General features: G+C 42.2%; 1 protein-coding gene across 2 annotated transcripts in view; it reads right to left on the reverse strand.

Annotated features, from left to right (window-relative positions):
• The window catches only part of FAR2 (fatty acyl-CoA reductase 2), a 94461-nt gene extending 80324 nt beyond the window's left edge, over positions 1–14137 (reverse strand). Inside the window, exon 1 of one of the 2 annotated variants that reach the window (XM_074148777.1) lies at positions 13909–14137. In XM_074148777.1, the coding sequence (XP_074004878.1) occupies positions 13909–14097 (189 nt within the window). In that variant the 5' untranslated portion in view covers positions 14098–14137. The remainder of the gene's footprint in view (positions 1–13908) is intronic. The other variant, XM_074148785.1, reaches the window with a different exon arrangement.
• Positions 14138–19282: the final 5145 nt, after the last annotated feature.

Consider the following 19282-nt stretch of genomic DNA (forward strand, 5'->3'; position numbering starts at 1 on the left):
TTGTATCTATACAAATGTGTACATATTAATTGGACTGCAGAGCACAGTTTTGTGTTTACAGCGTAAGAAGCTTGTCCATAATGTTCCTTGGATAAAATGAGGTCTCTGGCCACCAGAGTTCTCAAAGAACTGCATAAAATTAGCCATGTGCATAAGTCTCTTGTTAGATATCTAATGTGAAAATGTGAAAAAAAGAGATTTCTCCTTTCTTTCCAGCTTTTTTTTTTTACTTTATTGCATTAGCAACACATGCATTAGCATACAATTGGCTAGAGGGATCTTTCTGGAACATTTTTTTCTGGAACAACATTGTTCTTTCTGGAACAACGCATCCTGGGCTGCATCAAGAGAAGTGTGGCCACCAGGTCGCAGGAGGTGATTCTACCCCTCTACTCTGCGCTCGTGAGACCCCACCTGGAATCCTGTGTCCAGCTTTGGAGTCCTCAACACAGGAAGGACATGGACCTGTTGGAGTGGGTCCAGCGGAGGGCCACGAAGATGATCAGAGGGCTGGAGCACCTCCCCTATGAAGACAGGCTGAGAGAGCTGGGGTTGTTCAGCCTGGAGAAGAGAAGGCTCCGGGGAGACCTCACAGCAGCCTTCCAATATCTGAAGGGAGCCTACAGGAGAGCCGGAGAGGGACTCTTTGTCAGGAAGTGTAGTGACAGGACAAGGGGTAATGGTTTTAAACTGGAAGAGGGGAGATTTAGATTAGATATCAGAAAGAAATTCTTTCCTGTGAGGGTGGTGAGACACTGGAACAGGTTGCCCAGAGAAGCTGTGGGTGCCCCATCCCTGAAAGTGTTCAAGGCCAGGCTGGATGGGGCTTTGAGCAACCTGTTCTAGCGGAGGTGTCCCTGCCCAGGGCAGGGGGGTTGGAACTCGATGATCTTTAAGGTCCCTTCCAACTCTAACCATTCTATGATTCTATGGTTTATATTTGAGGCTCTGTATTCTCCCCTGGAAATGTTGCTGTTTAGATTATGATCACTTCTTATGAAGTGATTTTAAGTAAAACAACCAACCAACCAAAAAAACATTTTGAAATCTGATGACTTGTGATTCCAGTCCAGGCCAAGGAGAAGTTGTATGAAACCAAGAAGTAAAGATAAAAACACAGGCCAGCTTTTCTGTACCGCTCTGTAGGTGGTGGGTATTTGTGTAGGATAACTACATGCAAGACAGAAACCAGCAACTCCCTTGCCGGGCAAGCTGGCACACAGCAAGCTGGACACCAGAAAGTCATCTTCCTTGATCCTTTGCACAAGATCCTTTGCACAAGACGTATTTGCTGTGCGTGCATCCAGCAAAGATCACACGCACCTTGTGATAAGCGGCTGGTTAAGAGAGATGGAGCTGCAAAGCAATGCTCTGCCGAGATGGCAGCCGCCCCCGGGCAGGTGGCCTCCGGTCAGAGAGTGACGGTGGGCCACCATACCGCAGGCTGGGTTTGTCTGGCAAGTGCCTGAGCACCCGGACAAGTATCAGCGCTCCTGTCATTCTGCTGGTCTCAGCGTACGTGCCACATCAACACCTGGGACGGCCGCTTCGAGTGAAAGACAAGGGAACTGATGTGTCAGATTCTGACACCAAAACATTTGAATTCACCAAATGAAAGACAAACAGTCTTGAAATGAATTGTGAAGCATTTTTGCTTTCAAAAAATCACTCCTTTGAGAATAATTTGCCTTGATTCTATATTTTCGGTTAGCGCCGTGTCCTTGTTTTTCATTTAGCAATTTATATTAATTGAGCAGTGTTAATTTCATTGTGATTTATTGTGCAACTATTGCAACTTCTGTATAACTGGAGTAAATTTAGAATTGCAGCCTATTTTTAAAAAAAATGCACAAGTTGACTTTACTACTGTGACTACCCCCAGGAGCTGAAGTACCAACGACTGTTTGCAAAGGTGGAGCGCTAAGCTGTGAGCTCCTTGGCAGTGACAAACCTGAGGTTTGTATTCTGTGCCACCTAGCAGAGCTTGTGACCAGCAGACGAACGGCAGGCCCCAAGGCTCGTCTCTATTTCAGCCGTATTGCTTGCTGTAATAAAAGACAATGGCATCACACCACTAGGTCATACTCCTTCCTAGACCTTCAAGGTACTGCGAGTTCTGCTTTTAAGGGACAACATCAGAAGGAATTATTTTGATAACACCCAAGAACTGCATCTCTAAGTGACCAGAGCCTGATGTTTCGGGAGAGATTCAAGCAAGAGTACAAGGAGAAGCCGTGTAATGTGGGACCCAGTTTCTCCCAGCGGGAAATGCCATTGTGAAGAGTCTGGAGAACAAGTCCTATGAGGAACAGCTGAGGGAACTGGGGTTGTTTAGTCTGGAGAAAAGGAGGCTGAGGGGAGACCTTATCGCTCTCTACAACTACCTGAAAGCAGATTGTACTGAGGTGGGGGTTGGTTTCTTTTCCCAAGTAACAAGTGAAAGGACAAGAGGAAACAGCCTCGGATTGTGCCAGAGGAGGTTTAGACTGGATATCAGGGAAAATTTCTTCACTGAAGGGGTTGTCAAGCATTGGAACAGGCTGCCCAGGGAAGTGGTTGAGTCACCATCCCTGGAGGTATTTAAAAGATGTGTAGACATGGCACTTGTGGAAATGTTGCATTTTGCAGTGTTAGGTTATGGTTGGACTCTATGATCTCGAGGATCTTTTCCAACATAAATTATTCTATGATTCTATAATTTATTTGTGCTTCAAACACATACAGATATAAAAAAAATATTATTTCAGTCTTAGCCTGTGGTATATAGGATACCCTGAAACTCCTGGTAACAGTCTTTTTCTGCCTCCATTTCTAGTGTTAAGAGAATCTATGAAGTGCTTTGGAAGTCATATTCAATAGATAGGGTTTTCCTCCTCAGACGGAAGCACTTCAGAACTGTTTAACCCAACATTTACCTGCCAGCAGCACTACCCAAATCATTAACCTTTCCCGCTACTTAGCACTGGTGAGGCCACATCTGTAGTGCAGCACCCAGTTGTATAATCCCCAGCACGAGAGAGGTGGACGTACTGGTGTGAGTCCAGTGAAGGGCCACGAAGATGATGAAGGGACTAGAGCACCTCTCCTATGAGGAAAGGCTGAGAGAGCTGAGACCATTCAGCCTGTAGAAGAAAAGGCTCAGAGGGATCTTACCAACGTTTATAAAATACCCGATAGCAGGGGGTAAAGAAGACGGTGAAGCCAGGCTCTGCTCACGGGTATCCTGTGACAGCACAGGAGACAATGGGCAAAAAATGAAACACATGACATTCTACCTGAATATAAGAAAACACTTTTTTACTGTGAGAGTGATGGAGCACTGGCACAGGTGCCTAGATAGGTTATGGAGTCTCCCTCCTCGGAGATTCAAAACCCAGCTGGATGTTGTCCTGGGCAACTGGCTCTACCTGATCTGCTCTGAGCAGCAAGTTGGACTAGACAATCTCCAGAGGTCCCTGCCAGTCTTACTGATTCTGTGATCCTGTGGAAAGGTGTAGAGAAAGGAATGTGAAAATAAGTTAGAAAGAAAAAAGATTTAGATTTTGAAGTTCATCAAAAACTAGATGAAACTGCAGTCAATAGAGTTATTATTTTTGAAATAATAAAGGACACCACAGAGGTTTTATATATTCCCTACTGATTAAAATAGGAGATGAAATTTCCTGGGAATAGCTACTGTACTGTGACAGAGATTGATCTTAATTAGAAAACAAAGAGGAGACTTTATTTTCCCCTGAAAGTGCAGAACAGTACCTCTTTCAGACTTTGGTATTAGTGGCTGGGAGGAACAGAGAATTACTCAAGCCACAGGGATGCCTACACAATGTCATGATACAGGTGGAGAGCAAGAGAGAAATGGACAATTTAACCGGTCAAAGGAAAAGGGAAGTGTTTACAGTTTGTTCTGCAAAATAAAATATAAATTCTGCCTAACTTTCAGAAACTGCAGAGAAGAGAGAACAGGATGGGCAGTTCTCATACTTAACCTCTTCCGTTCTGCAACGCAATTGAACTGCGGGGTAGAGAATAACCTCTGTGTAGTTTGACAGATGTTCATCAACAAATTACTTTGCCTTTTCAATAAATAACTACAAAACAATTTAAACATAACATCTAAGTGAAAGACAAATGACTTCTTTTTCCAGAATGTCTTAAAGGGGCCTAAAAACTTAAAAACTCCTCTCCCATATTCCTAAAGGCTCAATGAAGATTAACACATTTAGCAAAATTTGGCATAAGCAGGAAAAGATTGTCTGATCACCTTGATATAGGAGAAATGATGAATTCAACACGGCTATACAACAGTCACAAGGGTTTCGGCTTTAAAACACGCATAATCCTTTTTATAATTCAAAAGTCATGGTATTGATTCACTCCCGTGGGCTCTCTGATCACCCTTAGCTACTTCTCCCTTTCTGCTCATGACCTTACCAGGCTTTTCATTCAGACTGAAAGACTTTTTGGACAAAGGCATGTGCTTGCATAGATATGGGTCCTGAATGCAAATGTAAAGCAAATTAAATTTATACTATATCAATATGAGAAAAGGTTTCCTCTTCTCCCTCATCACTACCAACATCTTTTTCTAGTGCTCCATTACTTTTTTCCTCCCCTTAGCTCCTCAACCTCATTCTCTTCCAGACCCTTGCCCTGATTTTCACCAATGATAACGTCCTACTCCTCACACTTTCCTTCTGATGCTTTGTACAAACTTTTTTCCAAATGTTATCTCTTATAGACTTTGCAGACCTGCTGTCTTCTCTTTTTCTCCTCTAATTGTTCCTTCAGGATCTCTTCCTAAGTTTTCATATTACTGCAGTCTTTTATTAGTCCTTTTATCTTCTGCGTCTACTGGTTTTCCTCCATTACTAAGATTACCACTGGTGTCACCATTATGTCATAAACTTATTCCCTTACTCTTCTGTTCCTGACCCACTTCTCTCTCTCTGTGCCATCTTTGAACTTAGCTGATGTCCCTCCTTTTGGATGTCTTGATGTCCATTGTAACTTCTCATACCCAAAACATAAGTCCTTTGTTTAGCAATATCATCATCCGATTATTTATTTAACTGCTTCCTCACTCCGTCCCTGAATGTCTAATTTGCATCACAAACCTGTCACCCACATTTTGTCTCCAGCTTCATTAAAAAAATGAGGGCTCATCCTTCGAGAATGGTGCATAGATACCTCCCCAGTTTCTTCTTGTCTGCTTTTGTATGTACATAGAAGCTTACAGAACAAATCTGTGGTCCTAAAAAAAGGAGTATGGACACAGCGTTTTCAAAGATGCAAGCATTTTCAAACTGACTGTTGATCTGAGGTGCTCCATTTTTAACATTTCTAAATTAAAGTATCCCAAAGGGAATCAGTCTGCAAAAGGGCACCAAGATGAATCAGACTCACCAGACACTGGAAATTTTCAGCAAAGGAATACGTTATATACAGAAAAGTATAGTTATTAGTATTTGAAATACTGCCATTAGTCACACATAAGTGTAACAAAACACACACAGCAAAGAAGATTTAAGGTTGTTCTAAATCCATAAGTCCAAATGCATCCCTGATCAACTTATGCAGTGCGTGGAGAAATTCTAAATTACTGCGCAGCATTCATGGATACTAAATAATGATGGAAACTGCATTATGACTACGAAACTGTGCGATAAGCCTATTTTCTCTAGAAATTGTCTTAGTCACACTGAGACATTTTTTCTTCCTCAGCAGATTGTTGCTTGAATTTATCTGACTGATGCAACGGAAGGCACCATTTCAACCACCACCTTTCTTTCCCCCTTCCTCTTATCATGGTTTCTCCTCTGACATCTGAGTATGCATTAAAAAAAAAAGAAAAAAAAAAGAAAAAAAAGAAAAAACAACAAAAAAACCCAACAAAAAACTCTTTTCATTTCCACCTAGCTGTGCTTCCTGCACTTCTGCAGAATGCAGTCTGTGCTTATAGCTGTGCAAGTGTAAGGGAGAAAGGAGGTAGCAGAGACCAAGTTCTGCTGATGCTAATTGAGAATAAGATGGGCCTTTGTGCTACTCAGCTTCTCCATTAGCCCCCTGGTAGGCATGGCTTTGCATGCAGAACAGATGAAAGAGTAGGCAGGGCTGCCAGATCTCCCAACTTAGCTGAAAGCTGACAGATAAGATTCTACACCCTGAGTCATGACATGGGTTGGATGTCCATCAAATGAGGAGGAGCTGTCACCATACAAGGTTGCAGCTTTGGCGCAGCACCCAGAGAAGGCCATGCCATTGCACTTGCTTGTTCTAGATGCCCATGTTCCAGCAGAGCTGAGAGCCAAGGAGCAGCAGCCGCATGGCTGCAAACATCCAACAGCAGAAAGTGACACCAGGGACATGTACTTGAGCTCAGAACTAATGGTGGCTTCTTCTTTTGTCCAATATGAAAGGTTATCTTGCTGGAAACACCAGCTGTCTTGACGGCCCTTCCTTGTGCTGTAGGAAGCAGGCTACTAGCTCCTAACATATAAAACAAAATCTTACCAGCCTTCTTCAAACAGAAACACAAATTGGAGAAGTGAAAGAAATTAAATGCAACAAGGCAACAGATGGTGTTAGCTTAGGAAAGAGGAACAGAATGGTTCAAGACCCTTGCCTGTATTCGTGTCAGTTATGTTACCAGCCTTAAGATTTAGCTCCTCTCTTCCACATGGTTTACAAATCATGGGGTCAAGTAGGATACAAGTTTTCGTTAAAATGACAGATTTGTCCCTTTGGTACACAAATACCAGAGTTATTTCTCACAACCTACTGACAAAAGCGAGGCAAATCTAAATAAATAATAAAACAGAAAACATCTTGAACTCTGTTTCACTCCAATTAGCAGTTTTCAGACCTCTCACTGAGCAAGTGGGATCTCATGCCATCAAACAAAAAAACCCATTACTTTATTCCGAGTACCCACCCATGCACCATTGCAGTGGTCACAGCAGACTTAGGGGATGCTATTCCAGAGGGAGTGACGCTGAATTGGTTTGGTGTGGAGAACGTTTACTGCTTATGGTGATAAGCAAGACGTGTGAGCGAGGGAGTGAAGAAAGGGGTAATCAAGGGAGGTAGAAAAAAGAGAAATCTGGCATGATTTAGTGAAATTTATAGGGCTAACAGAAGGTCTTGCTGTATATAGAATCATAGAATCGTCTAGGTTGGAAGAGACCCTTGGGATCATCGAGTCCAACCATCTACCCTGCTCTACAAAGTTCTCCCCTATACCATATCCCCCAACACCACATCTAAACGGCTCTTAAACACATCCAGGATGGTGACTCAACCACCTCCCTGGGCAGCCTGTTCCAATGCCCGACCACTCTTTCTGTGAAAAATTCTTTCCTAATGTTCAGTCTAAACCTACCCTGTTGGAGCTTGAAGCCATTCCCTCTCGTTCTGTCATTAATCACCTGTGAGAAGAGACCAGCACCAACCTCTCTACAGTGTCCTTTCAAGTAGTTGTAGAGAGTGATGAGGTCTCCCCTCAGTCTCCTCTTCCTCAGACTAAACAGTCCCAGCTCCTTCAACCGCTCTTCATATGATTTATTCTCCAGGCCCTTCACCAGCTTCGTTGCCCTCCTCTGCACTCGCTCCAGCACCTCGATATCTCTCTTGGATTGAGGTGCCCAAAACTGGACACAATACTCCAGGTGTGGCCTCACCAGTGCTGAGTACAGGGGGACAATCACCTCCCTACTTCTGCTGGTCACACTATTTCTAATACAAGCCAGGATGCCGTTGGCTTTCTTGGCCACCTGGGCACACTGCCGGCTCATATTCAGCCGCTTGTCAATGAGAACCCCCAGGTTTCTTTCTTCCAGGCAGCTTTCCAGCCACATTTCCCCAAGCCTGTAGCGCTGCTTGGGGTTATTGTGGCCCAGGTGCAGAACCTGGCACTTGCCCTTGTTGAAACTCATACCATTGATTTTGGCCCAATGATCCAATCTAGGTCTCTCTGTAGAGCTTCCCTATCCTCCTGGGAATCAATACTCCTGCTTAACTTGGTGTCATCTGCGAACTTGCTGGTGATACGCCCTATGTCCTTGTCGAGATCATCAATATTTGCTGATAAACATAGCACACCACAGGGAAATACTGAAGAGGCAAAGGTGTTTGATGATACTGGACTTCTGCTGTTTTCAGTCCCATCATAACGTGTAGTTCAGACAAAGCTTTGCAGGGAAGAGAAGAAGGTCTATCTGTACCATCCACTGTAACTATAAGGGTTAACCATAAGGGTTAACTGTGGTTGGACGATATGAAAAAGCAGTAGCATTTTACAGTATTTCTGGTCACACCCAGCAATATCTGCTCTCCGTTTTCAGCAGCCTTGTTACCAAAGGCAGGCCTCTGCTTTGTTTATACCCATATGCTAACTAAAATGAGTTAATTACGGAGCTTCTGACTGTGTGAGAAAATAGTTGGCCACCGAGCTGATAGTGATAAGAATGGGATAACAAGAAGTAGTTAATCACCTCAACATTCTCTCACATGTCAAAGTACGGACTCCTATACCAATTAAATCAGAGCTGTGGCTACTTCAAAGAACACCCTTATCTTCCTCAAGAAGCCGGCAAACTTACCGTAAACTTTTACTGTCCTGAGATGACTCAATACCTTAAAAGAACAATGTGAGGAAGGGTACCCCTACCCAAACGACCACCGAGGAGCTCACGTTTGCGCAGAAGTGTTTTGCAGATGCTGCAAAATTTAATATGCATATGCAAAAGGGCTATTCAAACATCCTAATGAAAATGCAAGCCTAGGTGGAGTTATCTTTTGTGTATAAATAATGGGTGAATGTCCCCAGCAAGGTGTGTTAGATTTGTGGATTTCCACCTAGCACCCGACATCGAATAAAGCAGTATCTCCTCTCTAAACTGCTTCTGGTTTCAAGATCTTTTGTTTCAGCCTCAGAGCCTCCCCTTTTTCCCTCTGAATTATCAGAGACATTACCAAGAGTCTTTTCTACTCCCCGCTTTGACTGATCTTTCTAATTAGGAGCGCTGAACAAATAGACCTGAGAAGCAGCCTGGCAGCAGCAAGCAGCCTTGCTTCACTGCACGCACGGCATGGGAAAAGCTCTGCTCTCCCAGGGACAATGTGGAAGCTACAACCAGTGACTCAGCACTAGCTCAGTAACTGCTCTCCAGGGAATCCCAGACAACCCCTCCAAGCATTCCTGCCTACTTCTGCGCAGGGAGGGATCAAACAACAAAATATACTCGAAACAATTCCCTACCTCTGGTAAATATACACCTCCCATTAACTTTGATACAGTCTCCCACAGTATCCTCCTGGAGAAACTGGCTGCCCGTGGCTTGGATGGGAGTGCTCTCCACTGGGTTAAAAACTGGCTGGAGGGCTGGGCCCAGAGAGTGGTGGTGAATGGAGTTAAATCCAGTTGGTGGCCGGTCACGAGTGGTGTCCCCCCAGGGCTCGGTACTGGGGCCGGTTCTCTTTAACATCTTTATCAATGATCTGGATGAGGGGATTGAGTGCACCCTCAGTAAGTTTGCAGATGACACTAAACTAGGTGGGAGTGTCGACCTGCTGGAGAGTAGAAAGGCTTTGCAGAGGGATCTGGACAGGCTGGATGGATGGGATGAGACCATTGGGATGAGGTTCAATAAGGCCAAGTGCCTGGTCCTGTACTTGGGTCACAACAACCCCATGCAGCGCTACAGGCTTGGGGCAGAGTGGCTGGAGCTGCCTGGCAGAAAAGGACCTGGGGGTGTTGGTCAACAGCTGGCTGAATATGAGCCGGCAGTGTGCCCAGGTGGCCAAGAAGGCCAACAGCATCCTGTCCTGTATCAGGAACAGTGTGGCGAGTAGGACTCGAGAGGTGATCTTCCCCCTGTACTCGGCACTGGTGAGGCCCCACCTCAAGTGTTGTGTCCAGTTTTGGGCCCCTTCCCACAAAAAAGACATTGAGGTGCTGGAGCGGGTCCAGAGAAGGGCAACAAAGCTGGTGAGGGGTCTGGAGCACAAGTCTTATGAGGAGCATCTGAGGGAGCTGGGGGTGTTCAGCTTAGAGAAAAGGAGGCTGAGGGGGCACCTTATCGCTCTCTACAACTCCCTGAAAGGAGGGTGTAGAGAGGTGGGGGTCGGTCTCTTCTCCCAAGTCACGGGCAACAGGACTAGAGGAAACGGCCTCAAATTGCACCAGGGGAGGTTCAGGTTGGATATTAGGAAGAATTTTTCACTGAAAGGGTTATCAAGCATTGGAATGGGCTGCCCAGGGAAGTGGTTGAGGCACCATCCCTGGAGGTGTTCAAAAGTCGGGTTGACATGGTGCTGGGGGACATGGTTTAGTGATGGATTTTTTGTCAGAGTTAGGTTGATGGTTGGACTAGATGATCTTGAAGGTCCCTTCCAACCTAGATGATTCTATTCTAACTAATGAAGAGACAGCACTGTCAAGCTTTGCCTTGTGATCCACATCTATGGACACATCCAGGGTGAAGCAAATACTGAAATGTGGGGGTTTTTGTGTAAGAACTGTGCTCTGTGCCATGCAGACACGGCATTTCATCAAGCACAGGGTAATAGTTTAATTCCCCGAGGGACTCACTTTTGGAAAATAGAACATCTCCTTTCATAAATAGGCAAGGTCACCATGTGCCACACATTCCTTAATGCACGCATTCATTTTTGAGTTGATGCTGAGATAATTGAGTATGTCTTCATTATATGCTTCATATTAATGCAATAACGCATCTTCATGTAAAACTAATTTTACAAGATCTGAGGAAAACCAGCATTATATTACATTTCAATGCCATCTGTTCGGCTACTCCAGAATACAGCAGAAAAATTCTGATTTATGCTCAAATTATTTTTTACATTTTACTCTGCATGTTGGATTCAGAATTTGAAAAATTCCAGATTAAGAAGCATTTTTAAAGCATTTTGCCCCTTCACACCTCATCACCCTTTCATGACCTACAATTGCTTTTTTATTTAACAGGAATCATCTCCCAGCATATTCACATGTACACACTGTGGACAAAACAGTTCACAAATGTGATACCTCGAAGTTTAAAAACCAGTAGATACAATGATAGAAGCACAACGATGTCACAGAGATATATAAAGAGGGATCAAAAATGACAGGCAATTTCTTTCAAAACATTGTTGAGTACTACTAAAAATCAGGACTCCCCCAAGGGACTTTACCTGAAGAACCTATGCATTATGCAGTGCAACTAATTCCTGCCGATCTACTTCTCTGCTTTCATCTTATTTAATCCCAAATACTATTTTTATCTGTTTATTTAGAATATTTAGAAGCTGGCAACCTGTTTTTCTCTATTCCTCTTGTTCCCGGGAAACTTCCCATATAGATTTGAAAATGAGAAATTCCAGGGGATAATACTGGGTAAAGACATAATGTAAAAGAAGAAATAGTTACTTTCGAAGTGAATGTGCAATTGGTCAGTAGAGAAGATTACATAGGGTGGAATATGAAAGTAGAAATAAAGTATTTTGTCCTAAAATCAGACACAAATACTGTATTGCATTAAATCCAACAGTTTGTGGGGGAAAAGAATAAATATGCACTAGAGATTACAAATTATATATGTACACTTAAGGAAGAGAACGGATTTTATTCTGAGTTTTCCTCTGCATACTCAAATATACGCATTCTTCTTCAATGATTATGATCAGAAATGTCAAATGCAAATGTTGACTGAAGATTTGGAATAAGCTTTTGCTGCATTTTTTATTTGTTATATAGCTCAAGGGGTTCCCAAACTGGAGAATGGAAACCACAACTGGAAATTAAAGTGTAGTCTCTAGATCGTGAACAACTGATTACGTGGCTTAAAGACGTACAGCAAACTTAACTGGAAACAATCCACAAAAATGTTAAGAATAATATTTCTTGTCCTCTTCATCTGCCATGAAGTTAACAGTTACTGGAATTAACAGTTTCACTTCTAGAAAAAAAACCAAATAGCTGTCAACATTTTCACATGGAAATAACCTTTGAAGAGCTGGGTTTCTGCCTTAGAGAAGCATTTTTGCTTTATTTTTAAAAGATAAGCACCAAAAAGACACCTTCTTCCTTGAGGGGACCTGAAATAGTTGTGACTATGCCCCTAGAGTTTTTTCCCTTTTGAGGCTGCAGCAACCTAACTCAGAGACTTGCCTCCATCTTTCGTTCATTTGAAACACATCGAGGCAGGCTGTCAAAGGTTCAAGGGGAGGTTATCAAGTCCCGTTTGCTGTTGGCATGTCTACAACTGCTGACACACGCTAGGGAAAAAAAAAAAAGGGGGACATCCAGTAGAGCTGCAACAATAAAACGGCTGCTAGGGAACCTCACCTAGAACTAGCAACAACACTAAGCTGTGCTGGACAACTGAACGGGTAAGCCAGTGATATGCATACAGAAAATGCAAACAAAGCTTATAGAAGTCCTGAAAAAAATAGCTTGGTATGTCATTTTCTTAGTGGGGGAAAAAAAAAAAAAAAAAGCAAACTCATGTTAACACACCACATTTGGGATTTTGTTGTCTGACGGTGAAAACCATTACCCACAGCCATCAGTGATGAAAGCTGTAGAAACAGCTAAAAAATGTTCAGTGAAAGGAAAAGTAATGAAAAACTGTGCACTTGACAGACTCACAAAAAGCAACCAATGGGATGGTTTCCTTCTAGCTCACAAATTTTCCTCAACAGGAAAATAACCTACCTTAGGCTGAGAACACAAAAAAATCCAACTCTGTTGTTGGACATACTTAAGATTTCTCTAGCTTGATGCCTCAAAACATCAGGAGGAAAAACACATGCCTTCTTCCAAACCTGCTTATCTCTAAGTTATCTATGGCCCTATTTTACCTCTAACTCCAGTAGAAGGAGGAGGAGTACTTTTCCAAGTACTCATTTCTCAGATTAATTCTACATAATTCCTCGCCTACTAGGGCCAGATCTGTCCCTTCCCCTCATTTCACATCAGCTACGTACAAATTCACACTAGCAGTAAGCATTAGCTTGAACTCTGGCACTTATCATAGCCGAAGGAGTCTGAGCAAGTTCATGACCTCGTCACTGGTCTAAGCTCTTGAGGACCTTGAGGTTCTTTGGCCAAGTCCACTCTAGATAACTATTTCTCCTTACATAATCTTTACATTAAATGCAGCAAGGGGCTTTGGCATCCTTCTTGACACTAGAGATCTGTATTTCCTCACCAGGGCAGCAAGCTAAAAGCTCAACAGAAACAAGGCATGTGAATGAAGGTCATACAGGCCTGTTCTTCAACTCCCGGGTCCTTTGTGTTCTGCTGAAAGCATCTTTGGAAAACACCCTTTTCAAATGCAACAGTATTTTATCACTTCATAAATAAGGTTAAACTGGAGCTGGCATCAGAAGATGGCAGATGCCCTACTGTACTGCAGCAATGCACAGCCCACTATACATTGCCACTAGGCTTTGTCTTATGAAATGAATTCCATGCCCCCATAACAGCAAGGAGCGATGGGCTCACACTCAGTTTTATTTTTGAAAGCTAATGTTTGAATATTAAGTTTTGAAAGTGGGGGAAGGAAAAGAGTTCACGAAAGCAAAATGCTGCTCTTTTTGAAAAAAAGGAGATTTGCTAGGGTAGCAGGCTTTTGAAAAAATTCATTCTCAACAAACAGCAATGCAAAAAGGAGGAAAACCAATTACATCAGCACAGTGTAAAATGCTGCATCACCTATCAAAATCAGACAGATCCAGGTTCAATCATGTGCAATTTTTTTGGCTTGTTTTAGACACGATAAAAATATATGATTACTGCAGAAGATGCTATTTTGTTCTTCATAAATTGAGTATGACAGAGGTTCTCCGCTCCACTCAGCTAAACGGATTTCAGATTAGACTCTAGAATAAAATGTAGAAACTTACCTTGCATTTTAACATGTTGGCTACTCTCTCTTGCATTGATTGTCCAGCCTTTGGCCTGACAAGTATATAAACTGCTTTCACTTCAGGGCTGGAGCGCAGAAGCTTTTCCACCAGTACTTTGCCCATGAAACCTGTAGCTCCTGTGATAAGTACGGTCTTTCCATTGTAATAAGCTGAGACTGAAGACATGGTGCTGTCTCGTTCTCTCCTTCCTTTAACTTTCTGCAGGAGGTACCTGAGAAGATGTAGAAATAAAGCTTTAAGGACTTCTGATTCAAGACATAGATCAATTATTTGGGAGCTACAGTCTGAGATAACCTTTCCTCATCAGCTATGGCAGCTCACATTAGTTCAGTCAATGGCAATTTTAAAGATGATTTTTTTATAAAGCCTTTATTATGAAAATAAACCACAAAATTTAAAAAGATTAATCTGAGAAGCTTAAAGAATCAAGCTGCACCCAGCAGTCACAGTTTAGAACATAGATTGTGCTGTCCAGGACTCCCAGCGATAGATGCTCACTGCAATGAGAACAGCATTTCTCATACGCGGTGAAGTGGCAGCCGTGAAGATATGCAGTTATCCCTACAAGATAAAAAAGAAACAGACCTAAACACAAACACCGCAGGTACAAATGCTGTGGTTATCACTTCAATTACACTGTGCCGAGCGGTTCTATTTCTTGTCAACCGCTACTTTGCGATGTGCTCACCCTTTTCCTATTGTCTTGGCTTGGAACAAATTAAGAAAGCTCTTCATCATGGAAGATACATTGCTCTGCAAAACTGCAATACCACGCTCCTGTGTGTAGGTCAAGACCCATTGGCTGTTAAGGCCAAAATGCATCCCACTTAACTCTAAGGAACATGGATGTCACATGCTTTCTCTGGAGAGTTTAGGTTGTTTGAACAGCCTTTTGGACATCCATTGACTATTTTAAGGGGTCTGACATGCCTAGGCTCCCACATGAAGTGTCCCAGTTAAGTATTTTAATTAGATACAATGGTTTCAGGCCTACACGTCCCCAGCCATCCCGATTCAAACTCTAAGTTGATTAAATGACAAACAAGGCTGGACCAAATCCTCCTTGAATAGCTCTTCTCTCTAGTAGACTAGCTGGAGGAAAACGCTTCCTCCTAGCTTTGAAGTGCTGCAGAACACAGCCTGCACAAACCACTTCCACTGCAAGGGAAAGACTCATGAAAAATATAAATAAGTGTTTTGAAAAAACAGTCTACTAAATTTGAAACCAAAAGAAACAAGAACAGTAGAGCAATGACAATCAAGTACTCAAGAACCCAGAGAATGATCTTTAGGTACCCCAGAAAAATTTCTCTTTCTCCTGCAGAAGCTTCAGAGTCTCTGTTGGCCATTTCAAGTTTCTCAACATGATGTGAGTCAACTGCACGCTAACAGAATACAAATATAACAAAACAAAAATATAGCATTTGCTGCATTTTTGCAGTCTGTGAAGATTCCCTGTTCTCACTAAGCCTTTTGCATTTCTGAAACCTAATAAGCCATTCAGGGATAGCGAAGTAGCCTAACTTTGAGCAAAAACTGCAAGCCTTCCTACGGAAACTTATAAGGAGACCTTGGCTTTGACCAACATAATGTAACAACAGCAAAGACTTTAAAATACTGTAAGAACCCTGGCTACATGTGATGGTAGGTTAAATTCCCTTCACTGGATGGGTTGATGACAGAACTAACAGCTTGTCCTACAGCTTGCCTTCCATATTATGGAGTGAGGTATCTTAGCCCAGAAAATCGACCACCAGCTCTGTGAATCAAGAGAGACACCACAGGTCAACCCTTACAAGGTGTATATCGCTCATTCAGGAATGTTCTTAGCTGGACTGAGATCCCCAAGGCATTACCACCAGCAAAAAGCCATCCACAAGAGTCTCAAGCCTAACAAAATACTGTTTTTCTCTCCCAGTGCTGCCTGGGACTGCAGTACATTGCATCAAACAAATGAAAATCCCCAAATTTCTTTATCTGTAATGAATCATCAGGTGTGCCACGCCATTTAGAAAGTAGGTCAAACAGAATAACTTCTGAAGGACGCTATTTTACAAATTAATAGCTGTGGGTATTCTGGCTCAGTGAATTCGAGTATTAGCCTACTTTCAGATATAACCTAGATCACAATTTAAATGAATCTAACAGGCTCATCTAGGCCTATTAAAAACCTGTTCTTATCAAAGAGCTGGCCACTTGGGAAGCTAAACAAACAGGTTAAACTATTAGATAATTAACTTATTTATAACAAGATGTCACATCTCACTCAGGTTCGGAAAAACTGAGTGATATTGGAAGATAGGAAGTTGCAGAATCTGGAAGTGTGGGAAAGGGTGTACGCATCCAAAAGTAGATAGTAGTTTAGCCAGATGAAGATGGAGGTGACAAAAAAAATTAAGAAACTTGGTACAACATGTGCCCTGCAAAGCAGAAAAATTAATGAGAGAAGTCCTTAGTCACTAGAGGCCATACGAACTCTACTGAATATAAGGAAACAAAATGATGAAATATAAGATCACTTCCATCATTGGATACTTGCTTTGAACTCAGAAGATCGTATCTGCCTAACCTCACCTAATACTATGCTATAAAAATGGTACATTTGCAAAGTACTTGGTACCACAGACTTGGAGATTACCACAGCGTTTAACAGGAATTACTTTCCTTCCCGCACTTCAATAACAGAACATTTCCAACCTGCACCACTAAACATTAGTGCTTTGCATTATAGTTGTAGACTACTGCAAAAACAACTTAAGATTTCTGAATATGGACATCAGTTTACTATGTTGTTTTATTTGGATTCCCTGTTTGAGTTATCCCAGTGGGGCTTCATTTGTTCTGGCCAGATGTTCAATGCCTACTGGAATAGTAAAAAATCACAGTACTTCAGTGTCCCTAAAATTAGCCCCGCAGCCACATTTCATTAAGTATTTCTGGCAAGGACTACACACACATATAACTAACGGCTTTTCTCCCTATAGTCTGAGACCATTTTAAACATTTGTCACCAAAATATCCAGAAAACAATCTCCTAAACCATTCCGGTATGATGACAATGGAAGCACCAAACACAGCCACAGAAAACCCAAACTTCTAAGGCAATCTCCTGTTCCTCTTGATGTTGGCGTAACTCTATAGGGTTAAAAGAAAAGGTAAGAAAGCCACATCCTTTCTATTTTCTATAATAAACAGTCCAAGTCAGGCAGCATGGAGTTTGCAGGGCCAGTTTCAGAGTTCGATCTGGTTGCTCAGGGTCTCATCCACAATAAAAAGCAATGAGGAATGAGATGGTTTTTGCTCAAATTTAAAGAGGCTTTTACTAGGTTCCAAGTTCAAGAGCAGATTCTAGTTTATATTCAGGATCAACCTATTTTCCTTTCAACTCAGTAGGGGAATATTGACTTTTTTTTTTTTATTTTTCAGAACCATCTTTGGGTTGTATATTTTAAAGAGTGCGATTTTGTAACAGAATTTATTCTTCTCTGTTTTAATTGATTTTGCTTGACCTTTGTTAAGAATGTACTAAAGAAGTTATGGAGATTTTTAGGAACAAGAGGATTTCTAAGGTCAACAGGTGTGATTCAAGCAATGCCTGGTGACCTGACCCTTTGGATGTCTGCTTCAAAATACAAATACAAAATACAAAGAACTATATGTGTTCCTTTTTGAATTTTTACACTCAGTCAAATGAAGAAAAAATTGTTTCCTGCAGAATCTTATACTTTGCTTTTCATTTTAAGGCATAAACAGTTAATGTTATGCATTAACTATTTCCTAGTCGATTAAGCTGCAAGGAATTAAGTGCCTGGTAAGAGAAAACTGTTTGAAATCTGAACCACGGTCAGCAGTTGCAGTAAGCTGACCCTTATTGAGGTGAAGATGGATAAAGACTATTCCAGAGCCTGAGGTTCCTGTCTCTTCCAAAACGGACTGGAGGGGAGAAAGCTGCTGAATGGCGAAGAAAAGCCCACACATGGGCTTCCTGAAGCCCAGCTCAAGTGAATAATTACAGGCAACTCTTACGGTTTAGGCAGTAACCAGAGCAGGAAAGCAATTACTGATGCCATCTGAATTACTGTACACAGCATCGTTGCGTCAGTACACATCTCGCTGATGCTGACTCATCTCCAACCGTAGTGTGAAAAAAACCACCTTTCGGACAGCCAGCCAGGAATCACACCGAGCGTCTCTGCAGACACAAGTACACAAGCTGCTTTAAAGGTAAAGCTCTGTTACCGATGCCTGTAATAGTCTCCTCTGGATCAGTCATAAAGGACGACTTACAACGCTGCACTACAAAGCAAGCCGTGGTCTTGTGCTAGGTGCATATGCCAAAGGACAAGCAAAGGGAAAAGTGGGAATCCTTCCAACCTCATCCTTTGCTCCTGCAAAAGAAAACTCTCATATCCCCAACAGAAGAGTAAGGGAGAGCTTCCCCCCACCTAGAGCAGATACAGTTGAGCTGATAGTCGACAAAACAACTAATACACTGTCCTCCTCTTCCACACAATTCATTGATGCCAAATCTGCATTCAGATTACAACGGTGTAACGCTGAGAGTCAGACCCCTGACAAAGTCATAGCAACGGGAAGGGAAATGTATATCTGCACCTCATGGACTGCTGCTACTGCTGGTGCCCAGAGCAGGTCCATGGCTGCAGGGTGTTAACAAGAGTACACTGGAGCAGGTTAATATTTCACTACGGTTTGGACCACTAATAAGATTTCCATGCTCTACTCAACTAGGACAGCAGCCATTGCAAAAGCTTATCTGTTGAGATATTTGTCTTTTCAACTTAACAAAAGGAAAAAAAAAAAAAAAGAAAAAAAAAAAGAGATTTAGTTTTGTGCAAGAGCAAAGGACTGTATGCCTGTAAATATACATCTAGATTCACAAACGGCCTCTCCGGCATCTCATTCTACTTAGCCTGGTTTTGATGAGTTTTCTCATATCTGGTGCATTTTTACAGCTTTACGCGAGGATGTAATTTCTGTAAACAGGAGGGTCAGACTGTTCAGATGAATCTTTTAGACATCATATTAAACACAATGAACTAGCTTCAACTAAAACTAATCAGGATTCTGGAGGAGGCATAATTAACCTGGGACATGCAGAGAAAAATTCCTCTGTTGCTTCAGAGAACTTGTATAGCTGAGGTCAGAAGCAGCAATATAAAGTGGTCACAGACTATTTCAATCTCATTAATTTCCTTCCTCACTCTATTAATTATTTTGAGTTTAAAATGGACTGACCGTTGGGAATGCCTGAACAATGTGTCTTCATATAATGTTGGGGTTTTTGTTTGCCCCAGGTTGTGTGACAGAGACTCCACAAACTATGCACATA

The sequence above is a fragment of the Numenius arquata genome, chromosome 1 (assembly GCF_964106895.1).
Source record: "Numenius arquata chromosome 1, bNumArq3.hap1.1, whole genome shotgun sequence".
NCBI lineage: Eukaryota > Metazoa > Chordata > Aves > Charadriiformes > Scolopacidae > Numenius > Numenius arquata.